Source organism: Arachis duranensis, chromosome 3 (assembly GCF_000817695.3).
Source record: "Arachis duranensis cultivar V14167 chromosome 3, aradu.V14167.gnm2.J7QH, whole genome shotgun sequence".
NCBI lineage: Eukaryota > Viridiplantae > Streptophyta > Magnoliopsida > Fabales > Fabaceae > Arachis > Arachis duranensis.
In genome coordinates this window covers 4,272,788-4,284,760 of record NC_029774.3, presented here as the reverse complement: position 1 = coordinate 4,284,760, position 11,973 = coordinate 4,272,788, and the positions used below count along the sequence as shown (strand labels likewise).

The following is an 11,973-nucleotide window of genomic DNA, read 5'->3' as shown; positions in this document are numbered from 1 at the left end:
TCCTATAAATAGATTTTATAACCTCCAATAGAAATAGAGACTAATTGTTAATCCTTAAACATGGTGATATTAGATTATACCTTTTTTTTTCTATCAAATATAAGGAGACTCGAACCCATAATTTCTAAGTGAATATGAGAAAATTATGCCATTAAACTATAATTCATTGACAATATTAAATTATATTATTTGAACTATAATTCATTAGAACAAATATTTTTATAATTAAATTTAACTAAGTTACACAAATTTAACAAAAAAATGTGTGCATGTATCACTTTTTTTGTATTTTTCAACACATAATCTTTTATTAAAAAGTACAAAATTTTATTAATATAGTACATAAATTTTTATGAACAATACAAAAAAATTTATACATAAAACATTTTATCAATATAACATAATTTTTTACATAACACAAAATTTTTTATTTATAACATAACTTTTGTTGTAAAAACTTAGGTACAATTAATTTTATATAAAATTGATAATTAAAAATTATTAAAAAAATTGAGTAATTTAATTAAATTATTATCTAAAACTCTCGATTATCAATTTCACATCAAATTAACTACAACTAAATTTTCACCAATATTTATACATGACACATAAATTTGCATAACTCATGCGAAGTTACTTAATCACGTAGTTTTCTTGTCCGGAAAATGCACAATAGACTTTATCTACATAATTTGTTAATTAGCTCGTTTCGTGTTCTTAGGTCTTACAAGTTACAACAGTGAACTGCAGAAATAGGATTAGGGCAAAAAAAAAAAAGAGAAAGTTGGAAATTTGTACTAATTTGTAATTTGCCATTTAAGTGAAGTTTATTTATTAAATTAGTGTGTGAATCAGCTACAGCTGTCAGCAGGGGAATATTCTTCTCAATATTAGAAGAAAAAAAATAAAAAAGAAGAAGAAAAAAGATTGGGGGTTGTGTTGTGTGTGTGCTTTGATTTGAGGAGGACTAGAAAGCTCGCCCCAAGTCTCAACTCTCAACGCAACTGCTTTGCTGAGACTCTCAACAGAAAGCGGTTACACCTTTTTCCGATCTCTCTAACAGAACAACAACAACAACAAAAAGCGGTTACACTTTTTTTTCCCGATCGGTGAAAAAGTAACCATGCCTTCCAGAAGAAGAACTCTATTGAAGGTCATCATTCTCGGTGACAGCGGGTAAGTTACTTTTCGATTCCAGTCTTTCTTCTTTGTTGCAATCATGATTTCTCTGCAGATCTTTGCTTTAACCTTCACGATTTCCGTTTTTCTGCCACCTACTTAGCTCAATTCGATCGAATTTTTTTTCTCCCTAGGATCTTGTATTTTTGTCGCTTTCTGCTGCGGAAATTGCCTTTTGTTTTCAACTCTTTTTCTTGATGCATACGCACGATTGGTTGATACTGGAAAGAAATTTTCACTATATTTGATCGTGATTTGAATCATATGTGCACTTTCAATCTTGGTAGCAGCTTGCGTTTATGTAACACTGTTTGTGCTGTTGCAGGGTAGGGAAGACATCTTTGATGAATCAGTATCCTTTGGTGTTTGGTTCTTCAAATTCATTCGTCCTTGCTTTCTTTTTTTTTTTTTTACGCGATTTGTTTGGTATAGTTTAGCGCTGTACCAAGGGGTTACATATTGAATTTCGGTTGAGTAGACTTAAAAGCATGCATTTCCCTAACAAATATAATTTAGATATGTGAATAAGAAGTTTAGCAACCAGTACAAGGCAACCATCTTTTTTTTTTTTTTTTTGTGTGTGTGTGTGTGCTTGACCATATCCATATGCATAAGCTGGATAATTAGGTAAGGTGGCGAATCTCGGGGATATATCTGACTAGTTGCTTGAAAAATGCTATGTGTTGGACTATTAATTTATCTGATACTACTTAGATTTTTCTGTATTTTATATGTTATATTTCATAATACATACTGATTTTAGGTAAAGAACTTAGGCTGCAACTCTCTAAGTGAACGAAGTTGGATATGTTGTTTCTGAGTGATATCAGCTTGTGGAAAAAAAACACTTAGTTGGAAATGCATAACATATTTACCCCAGACTCTTACCATTTGTGATGATTTCTCGGATTAAGATTCTTTCCTTGTTGTACCTTTAATATTAGAAAGCCTAAGCCTTAAAGTGTATCAGTTGATGTCTTTGAAACCTATTGGTTCTTCTTCTTGATGTCTTTGAAAATGGGATCTTGGTTGTATCAGTTGGTACTGTTTCCTATTGTGTCTCAGAAATTGTTTTTCATCATATGACACATTTCGATGAGGCACATACATGTGATTAGATATAATGATCTCACTCTTGGAGTGCTATCTGATACATCTATGTAACTTTGTCATATAAATAATGCTTGGACTCTTATCTACATACATGACACAACAATTCTCTTGTTATCTCTTGAAAGTTTTAAGCTACAACAGTTGTCAAGTTTTACTATTCTTTATTCTTATTTTAATATTTGCTCCTTGCAGATTTGGGATACAGCTGGTCAGGAAAGATTCCAAAGCCTAGGAGTTGCTTTCTACCGTGGGGCTGATTGCTGTGTTCTTGTATATGATGTTAATTCAATGAAATCATTCGACAACCTTAACAACTGGAGGGAGGAATTTCTGATTCAGGTAGGCCTGCGTTCCTCTTGCTGGACATATTTCTCAGTCTTATTATCACAAGCAATGTCTAAGTGATTTTTCAAATGTTAAGCTGTGCAATAATTTTTTCAGGCTAGTCCTTCCGATCCAGAGAATTTTCCTTTTGTTGTTATAGGAAACAAGGTAGATATTGATGGTGGAAACAGTAGAGTGGTACGTTTTCTCTTTCCTAGAGTTGGCTGTTTTCCATGTTTCTTTTCTTTCCGTCAAATGTTTGATTAGCTCAGATGTGTTCATACTCATAAAATACCTGAAATATACTGCTGGACAGCTGAACTACTTAACACAAGAAAGTGATTGTGTCACTGCAGGTTTCGGAAAAGAAGGCTCGGGCTTGGTGTGCATCAAAAGGAAATATCCCATATTTTGAGACATCTGCCAAGGAAGGTATTAACGTTGAAGAAGCATTCCAGTGCATAGCCAAGAATGCCCTGAAAAGTGGGGAAGAAGAGGAATTGTAAGTTCTCAAATGTTATCTCTCTTCTTCTTTAGTGTATGTGGACAAATGCAGGCACAAATACATTTAGAATCCCTGATTATAGCATCAGTTAATTGGTTGGGGGAACATACTATAATTCCATTGGTGTTTTAGCTCACAAGAGACATGTTGTCTCTCACTCTCTTCAAAGGGGAAGATCTATAAATGATGATTATGGAAACAATTACAAACCATTACTGACATAATAATAATAATAATAATAAGGCGGGCATCCTTGAATAGTTGACTACTCATTATTAAACCTTGAAGTTACATTAGATAGTACCACCGCACTTTAAAGTTACATTGGATATAGTGGTTCCAGTTTATATAATCATACCCTGCAAATGAGTATAACCGATTCTTTTAAGTTAGCTCTTCGATTCATTTTTTTCTTGATTTAGTTACCAGATATTAGGCTGTGTTCAGTTCTGAGAACAGAACAAGACAGGATACTGAGAACAAGACACAGATGACAAGGACACAAAAATGAGTGTTGTATTTTGTTTGATGATAAATTAAATATAAGAAAGAATAAATTATGAAAGTCTAATTTAATCATTTTTTTCTTGCAAAAAATTTTAGGAAAAATAATATAAAGATAAAAAATATAATTATGTAAAGCTGATAGATAATAAAAGAAGAAATGAAAAAATAAATTGTCGTTTTTTAGTATCCTAGTCTCTTTCTTGTCATGAAGGAAACAAAATATACTAATTCAATGACTCTAGACACAATGTTTGTGTCCATCTCTCATTTGCCAAATATGATTGTGTCTTTATCTCAGTATCCCGTGTCTGGAAACAAACACAGCCTTATAGATCTCGTATATAATTTGGAAAAACTGAAATAATCCGATATGTTATTGATTTCGCGTCTTGACCGAAGCTCTGATTGTGGTAACTGTTTTATTGTAGATACCTACCCGACACAATTGATGTTGGAACCAGCAGTCAGCAACGGACAACAGGTTGTGAATGCTGAGATATAGACTTGTTTTCAATACAATAAAATTTGTCTGTGTTAGCTATTTCTGGTGTCTGAGGCTTCATTGTACATTGGTGTTTGCTCAAAAACATATTGGTCAAGACCTATTTGCATGGTGCCTGTTTGATCGGATTAATTTTTCACCTTGTATGTCATTCCATTATTGTGACAGGCTTGCACGGCTAAGATAATCCTCCAGTTATGAATACTTGATTGCTTATTTTTCTTATTAGATACAATCGCCTAGAGTTCAACGAATCAAGGATAATAATATGATTTTTCCTCGGTCACTAGTTGATAATTGTTATTTCATTTAGTTTAAACATTGTTCAAATTAGATGGGTAAAGACATGGTTTATAGAAAAAATAAATTGTCGTTGTGACTCGGTTGAGGCATGATCAGTAATTACCCGTTGATTGAAATTCGCCAAGCATGATTTTGGGCTTTTGGCACCAGGATTGCGGCTGAATCATAATTAGCTATCAGAATGAATAAATGTGAGGACACACACACATGTATTATATAAGGTGCGCCTTAGGATTCGATAAAATTTTTACACACATCTACGAACAGAATCTAAATTTGGTTCGCTCTATCATGTTTGAGCTTTGGCAATTCCACTGAACTTATGTCAAGGAAAAACATAACCTAATGTTTTCCCGTCTGAGAGTAACCAAAATATTTAAGTACACCCTTTAAATACGTCTTCAAAACCGCTTAAAGGGGAGATTCCTTAATTTTCAAAGTTCGGTTGGGAAGCGGATTTGGATAAAAGAGAATGGTAAAACGAGCAGCATTGCCTTGCCAACTTGTGAAAATATTCTTTAATAAAGTCGCCCAAATTTCCATATGCTGCTCCTAACCAATAATGAAATAGTAAATAGCATTTTTAAGTTACAGGGATTGAACGCACCAGTTTTGCACAACTATCCACTTGTTCAAGTTATCAAACCATCCTCAAAACTACAAAACCAATTGCCCTCTACAAATTCAAATATATATCGTATCACTAAATATTTCATCCTCTCATTTCTAGCCACTCATTATATATAGAAAAGATGAGCCTACAACAATGCACTATTGTGGTCACTGAGCTCCCAATAGCTGTCAATTTAGAGTTAGTCCTCACCAGCACTTGACCTTCGTCAAATTGACTGCATCAAATACTGATCATTAGTTAATAATGCAAACAAGAGCAGCTAATCTCTAGAAAGTAGCAAGATTAGAACCAAATAAGCAACTAGAGCAGCAAACAAGCCATTTGGGGCTGTCAAATAAATTAACAAGCACAGAAGGATAAACCAACCAGTTGCTCTGGCATTTTATAAGGATAAACTAAACCAGCACAGAAGGTGGAAGGAGAATGGATCAAACACATTTTTTACAATAAAGAAAAAGTAGTTTGCAATGAAGCACTGGTTAACCATTCATTCATTCATTCCTCTCGTAGTCTATCATAATCAGATTTATTAAATGGAATCATACTTAGAAGAATGGGGAGCTGAGGACAATGCTGGGCAAAGAAAACAAAATCTAGTTGTAAATATCCCCAATATACCAGAGTGAAAAACAGGTTGAAAGAAGAGCAATCTACGTGTAAAAAGCATGATTTCTATCAATTGAAATAGGATTTTATGTATTCTTAACTAGGAATATTTGATTTCATGTATATTCTCAAGTTGTGTTGCATATGTTCATTCTAATTCCATTGCAGTTCCTAGTTCTGGTCTGTCTGCTTAACTATACACAGAATTTATCTTAATATATGTCATCATTCATTTGATGAAGGAAATGAACCACGACAAAATCAAAATGTTTACTCACATTGTCAAAGTGGTGGCAGGTGATCAGTAAGTAAGACGACTATAACTATTTTCTTCCATATGTAGTCTACATTTATTTTGTCCCAACAGACGAAAGTTTTTCCTGGCTCGGTGGCCGAACTGCATTTCCTGCTGCAGTTGCAGATGCTAATGGGTTTGGAATGGTAGCAGCTGCCGTGCTAAAAGGTCGAGGAATTGGTGGTCTTTGGGGATTCATCATCATTTGTGGTCTTGGGAGCGAGTTTGCAAAATTCATAGGAATTCTATTGGCTGGCAAGTTTGGTGGTGCACCTCTAGATGAGGAAGGTGGTATACCAAGCCGGGAAGCAATTATCATAGCACGCTCATGGAAAAGCTTATGCCGTGATCGCTCCAAATGTTCCCTTACCCTCATTACTAAGTTCTCCATATCGCTGAAAAAAGCCAACTTTGCTTGCAACTTATGCAACTGCAAGTTGATGAAATTCACCAACAAAGTCAACGAATCAGCACATATAAATACAATGCAATGAACCTTACAAGCAAAGAGATTACCTGCTTTTCTATCAATGAAGAAGCAAGTTCTCGGATTTGGTCCTCTTCCTCATTTGCTAGAATTTTTGCCTTTACTGCTGCTGCAGCAAGTGTTGTGACTGCAGCACATTTTACTTTCTCAAAATTGTTATGATCTTTCTTCTCCGTCCTATCGTCTTCTCCTTTTGCACCATTCTCTGTTTGATCTTTGCCTGTCATTATATGAAGGTTATATTCGTTTTCATTAACTGATATATTTATGACGCACCCAAAATAAAAATTAAAGAGACAAAAAAAAAAACTCATACTGAATTAGACCTTTGTTTCTACATACACCCCTTATTAATTTACAAATAACCACTGCATTCGTTTTTCTTCTAAATGTGTCTGGATGTTGGGAAAAAAGGACAGACCTGCTTTTGTGCCATTTTCAGCACCAGAAATTGTTCCAACTGGATGTGAAGGAGACATCATATCCACATCATTTTCTTTCCCATTATGTTCGGTTGAAACTGAAGCACATGGTGGCTGAGATTCACTTTTCTCTGGCAGCTCAACATCCATTACGGAGTCTTTCTTTTGCAGAGTGTCACCAGCAGAACTTGAAGATAGCGTTTGTGACTTGTCCTTGTCTGAGGGCACAGAATCAGACACAACATCAGTATTCTTTGTTTTCTCTACTGGTTCTGGATGGTTTCCTGCAAGATTAGCTTTAACAGACTGCCGAAGACCATTCTTGTCCGACAGACACAAGTCCGAAGCAGGCATGTCCTTTGTTTCCACTTCTGAATGGGACAGTTCTTTATTCAAACTTCGCTCTTGTAGCTCCTCAGAACTAGGTGGATTTTCAGCCTTGGATGTTGAACCACCAGAATCATGCAGAGTGGATGGTGCTTGATCATTGGGTAGCTTCGAATTGCTGGAGCCGTTACCATTGTCAAGTCCACCCTCATGGTTGATAATAGCTTGCTCCTTTGAAGTATTTGATTTTTCCAAGTCTCCATTTTCAGAAGCTAGCTGTTTCTTATCTTCTGGAACATTATCTTCAATTTCCATGTTGTTGTGATCATTCGCTAAATCTTTGTCCTCTGAGATTGGTTTATCCTGCTTTGCATTTACCCCATCCTGGCCTTCCTCATTTTTAGAATTCCTATGAAAATATTGGATACAAAGTTGTAAGTCCCAACCAATCATAAATGGAATAGTTATGGAATTTCCAAAAGTGCACACTTTCCATAACATCACATACCTCGTAGTTGGTTCCTTATTATCTGGTTGATCTCCCAGAATAAAAGAATTCCTTGCAGCAAGCTCGGTGCCAGGAGAATTTCCCAAAATGGATTTTAAGGCGGTATGAGCTGAAGCAACAGCCACATCAGGACCCACCAGGCGTGCGAGGAAAGCTGCCTGTAGAAAGAAAAAGCATGACATCAATGCATAAGACTGAACATTGACAAGGAGACATATACATGAGATGAAGGAAAGGAAGTAGAAGCATAGTATTAGTTAAGCAGTAACGAATAGTATATAAGAAAAAAAATTAAATACTAGCAAGTTAGTTGTTACTTATCATGCAAGAAATAGATATAACAGTATAAAACAAGATGATAGCAACAACATATACAGAAAACTATAAAAATTAATTTTAAATCATTTTTTTGAACTGATAAGACTTTAAATAAATAATTCAGACCAAGTTCTTGTTGACTGTCCAAAAACATGGGAATTGGAAATGCAATTGTTCATACACTCAAGCATTTAACTTACCAATGCCATGACAGGATTACCAACTTCAGCAAATGAAGATGGGCCTTCAGGTTCAGGAGAATAACCAACAGCTACAAATGCTTCCTTGAGAGCAATCAGGGCACAGTCATTGCCTTCTTCTGGACAAATTTTGACTTTATTGGCATCTTCTGATTTAGAAGTTCCCTCACAGGTTTTCTCACCCACACCATCCTCTTGATTCGGAATCTCCTGATCTACTTTTGCCTTAACCTCTTCAGACTTAGAAGCTTCACCATGGCCTTCAGTATTATCACCAGTGTTATTCTCATTACATTCAGAAGCATCTTTATTTGCAGATGCATCATTGTTAGTTGCAGCTGGATCTGCTGTTTCTTTACAACTGGTTTCAACATCATCTTTACAATCCATAAAGGCATCCTCAATAGGCATTTGAACAAAGTGCAAAATGCATTGAGCTTTTGATTTTGTGCCAACGTGCTCTGCAATTTCGTTCCAATTTTCTTTATACAGTTCTAGTGCTTCAAGAAGCAAGAGGGTTTCCTGATCAGTCCATTTTCCACCACTAACTCCTGCAACTTCAGCTGGTTCCATGAGTATAAAATCCGATGAGGACATCCCGGAGCCAAACTTTCTATTATTAAAGCAGTCGGAACATAGATCAAAATCTGCCTGTCAGACACATCACACAACTGATGAAATATATAACATGAAACAAAGATGCAAATAAATAATCATCAATGGAACAAGCATTCCAACAATGCATGTTTGATAAATCAACTAAAAGTTAAAATAGTTAAACCAACTAGTTGCAAACTAAACGAAAATCATTATGCCAACAAAAAACCTACATGAATAAGGACATTCTAAATCTGCAAACACCAGGCCTAATGCATTCTCTTCTAAGTTAGCCAGTATTTGAACAGGTCACTGAGTTGATTTTTCAGAACTATTGAATATGATGTTCGTAACATATTAACTTCTGCTTATGCTTCCGCCACTGATAGATGTTACTATAGGGCACTTAATGAACAAATATTTTGAGAGATCTAATTCAATTCAGGTAAGATTAAAATTGGTTCAGAACCATAAACCCACAAGGTATCTGAAATCTGACACAATATATCTGCTGCAGAGATGACAAATAGAAGTTACCAAATAAGATTTCTAGAAGCAAAACATGTTAAAATTTTTACTCAGATGGTAGGAAATGCAACTACACTAAACAATGTACATTACCCTGTGTTTCTACAAGAACATCAAGCTTCGAAGAACACCATATTTGAGAAGTACAGTAGGAACTATAAATTAAATATATCTAGTTAAGGTTAGGCAAATGAAAAAGTCCTTCATGAACCACTTAATTACAAACTTCAATGACTAACTCAAAGTCAGATAACAACCTGCTTCTGGCAATGGTAACGCTTGCGGGAACAATCAGCCGAACAAGAGTTGCAATGATACTCAAGCATCTCAACTGCTGGCCCCTCTTGTTTCACCAATTCTTCAGCAATTGCAGACTCCGGAAACAAGCCAGAGGTCGTAGCTTGAGTCATTAGGCTAGCCTTTTGAACAACAGGCGGACACAATTGGTGCATTCCAAAATAGTACAATTTTTCAAGCAAGGAATTCCTTTCCGCCTCCCCATCATCACTTGTACTGGCATCAGCAGAACCCATAGATGGGAAAGGGTGGTAATTAATTAGACCCCAATAGTCCAAAAACTCCATTATCTCTTGCCTAGAATCCAAGTCTCCAACATTAATCTCTGACAAATCTTTCACTTCTATTTGTGTGTTGGGATTTGCATGAAACTTCTTCATTACCCAATTCCTTATCTCCATGTATATATCAGGAGTACGACTTTCAGTTTTGCCATTAAAGAAAGAAGGCATCATAAACTTTTCAATTGGATGAATATCAGTCCATGAAAACCAACCTGAAACTCAATGCCAAATGTGAAAGGATAAATCATAAGTCAATAACTAAACATTGAAAATTTATTTTGAGAAGAAACCCGCTAAGCTTGCCTAACTCAAATTTCTGAATTCAGAATAACACATTCAATTTCCTCGCCTTCTTCAACCAAATATACAAACTAAGGGTAACATAATACAACAATTGCAGATACCAATAGAACTAAAGAAAAAAAAATCAAAATGCAAATGGTTGAAAGTAAAATGCCAATTGACAGAGTCTATCATATCTTCAAACGCCAGTTAAGCTGAATCACTCATTTCAAGAGACCGAAGTGAACAATTATCACATGAAGTAAGATAAAGAATGTGTCATGTACAATTCACAACATTGAAACCATAAAATTTAAGTCCCAAAGCTAAACAAGAACAAATTAGGAACAAATCCTCACCGCAATGACTCGGAACGACATGAGAATCAGTTCCACGAGATCTGATAGCTTCGAAAGCAGCTTCCATCGAAGCTTCCAGAGACTCCCGCTCGCTCGCCTTCCTGATCTCCTCAGCCAGCGCCACCGCGTCCGCGCCTAAACAGCGCTCCGAGTGCTTCACAGCCGGCGGAGCAGAAGCAGAAGCAGCGGCAGAACCGGGCGCGGAAGACGACGCAGAGGCGGCGGAGGCGGGGATTTGACGCGCCCTAGTGAGAGGACCATTGTGGTGAAGGGGAGGAGTGTGGTGGTGGAGAGGTGAGGGCTTGTCGCGAGTGACGCGCTTGGAAGGCGTGGAGGAGGAGGAATTTCCGGAGAGGGAGCTGGCCTTACGCTTCTGAGCTCCGGCACGGCGGCGCGTGGATGTAGGCTCAGATGCGGGTGAATCAGCGGTGGCGGAAGGAGGTGGAGGTGCGGCATCGCGGCGTTTCTCCTCCATTGGAAGCGAGAAATTGGGGGTTTGGGTTGGTTTGTGTTGTCTTCTTTGAGTGTTCTCAATCTCGAGAGATATACGTCATCGCATCAAACGAAAATTTAATATTTCCACTTTTCTCCATATTGCCTTGCCCCTAACCGCTTCTCCCCTTTGCCCTTTCTTTCTCTCCCTCCCTCCTAGCTCAAAGCTAGGAGTTTATATTAAATCACTTTATTATTACAATGTTTTTAGGCTAAATTATCATTTTTATCCGGTAAGTTTTAAAGTTGTCTCTAACATTTGAATTGTCCTATTTAAATCTTTAATGTTTCAAAATTAACTTAATATTGTCCTGCTATTAGGAGTCTGTTAACCGAATTAAATGCGAAACAAAATTGAGATGATTTTAAAACGTCAGGAACTTAAATAGGACGAAAATATTAGGGACAAAAACAATCTTTTTACGGTACATAGTAGGGGTGTGCAGGCCCGACCCAGCCCCAAGCACTTTAGGAGCTAATTCGGTGTGATTTCATCGGGTTTAGGGTCGGGTAATGGTCTCACAAATAGACCCGGTCATTATTTCGGGTCACCCGAAGTCGGCCCGATAGCCCGGTCATCATACACAATTAATATTTTGTGTTATTAGTGATGGATGATGGCTATTTTTATGTGGAATTTAAGTATTGTAAACCTTAATATTTTGTGTTATTAGTTATTATACTATAAGTTAATGTTTTATGTTTAAAATGCATAAGATTTTAGACTAATGCATAATATTGTATTATTTGTATTGATTTAAATATTTGGTGATATTATACAATATTAGTATTGATTATGGTTATGCTTTAATTTTAGAGAAGAGTTGGTTCTTGTTATATTTTTCTAAATGAATTTTACCATGTCAAATAATAGTTGGAGCCTTTAAAGAAATTTGGATATTTT

General features: G+C 36.1%; 2 protein-coding genes across 3 annotated transcripts; one reads left to right on the top strand and one right to left on the bottom strand.

Moving 5' to 3' along the window:
- Positions 1–914: 914 nt before the first annotated feature.
- On the top strand, positions 915–4,334 carry LOC107476681 (ras-related protein Rab7). Its single transcript, XM_016096539.3, has 7 exons — positions 915–1,176; positions 1,505–1,531; positions 1,696–1,755; positions 2,442–2,631; positions 2,734–2,814; positions 2,973–3,118; positions 4,057–4,334. Exons 1-7 carry the CDS (start codon positions 1,124–1,126, stop codon positions 4,121–4,123), a joined length of 624 nt encoding a protein of 207 aa, XP_015952025.1. The 5' UTR covers positions 915–1,123; the 3' UTR covers positions 4,124–4,334.
- Positions 4,335–4,936: 602 nt separating this feature from the next.
- On the bottom strand, positions 4,937–11,205 carry LOC107476682 (SWI/SNF complex subunit SWI3D). Of its 2 annotated transcripts, none has more exons than XM_016096541.3 (8): positions 10,578–11,205; positions 9,613–10,148; positions 8,231–8,881; positions 7,713–7,870; positions 6,877–7,613; positions 6,485–6,675; positions 5,952–6,398; positions 4,937–5,293 (listed from the first exon to the last, which is right to left on the bottom strand). In XM_016096541.3, exons 1-7 carry the CDS (start codon positions 11,050–11,052, stop codon positions 6,024–6,026), a joined length of 3,123 nt encoding a protein of 1,040 aa, XP_015952027.1. In that variant the 5' UTR covers positions 11,053–11,205; the 3' UTR covers positions 4,937–5,293; positions 5,952–6,023. The 2 variants fall into 2 exon arrangements, with proteins under 2 accessions (XP_015952027.1, XP_015952026.1); XM_016096540.3 differs by having other exon boundaries at positions 4,937–5,281.
- Between the last annotated feature and the right edge of the window lie 768 nt (positions 11,206–11,973).

Excerpts from the sequence above, each read along its gene's own strand:
- LOC107476681 (XM_016096539.3), top strand. The coding sequence starts at position 1,124 with ATGCCTTCCAGAAGAAGAACTCTATTGAAGGTCATCATTCTCGGTGAC. Across the intron at positions 1,177-1,504 it reads ATCATTCTCGGTGACAGCGG|GGTAGGGAAGACATCTTTGA; the intron begins GTAAGTTACTTT and ends GTGCTGTTGCAG. Across the intron at positions 1,756-2,441 it reads ATCTTTTTTTTTTTTTTTTT|TTTTACTATTCTTTATTCTT; the intron begins GTGTGTGTGTGT and ends ACAGTTGTCAAG.
- LOC107476682 (XM_016096541.3), bottom strand. The coding sequence starts at position 11,052 with ATGGAGGAGAAACGCCGCGATGCCGCACCTCCACCTCCTTCCGCCACC. Across the intron at positions 10,149-10,577 it reads TGTCGTTCCGAGTCATTGCG|GTTGGTTTTCATGGACTGAT; the intron begins GTGAGGATTTGT and ends ATTGAGTTTCAG. Across the intron at positions 7,871-8,230 it reads GTAATCCTGTCATGGCATTG|GCAGCTTTCCTCGCACGCCT; the intron begins GTAAGTTAAATG and ends TTCTTTCTACAG.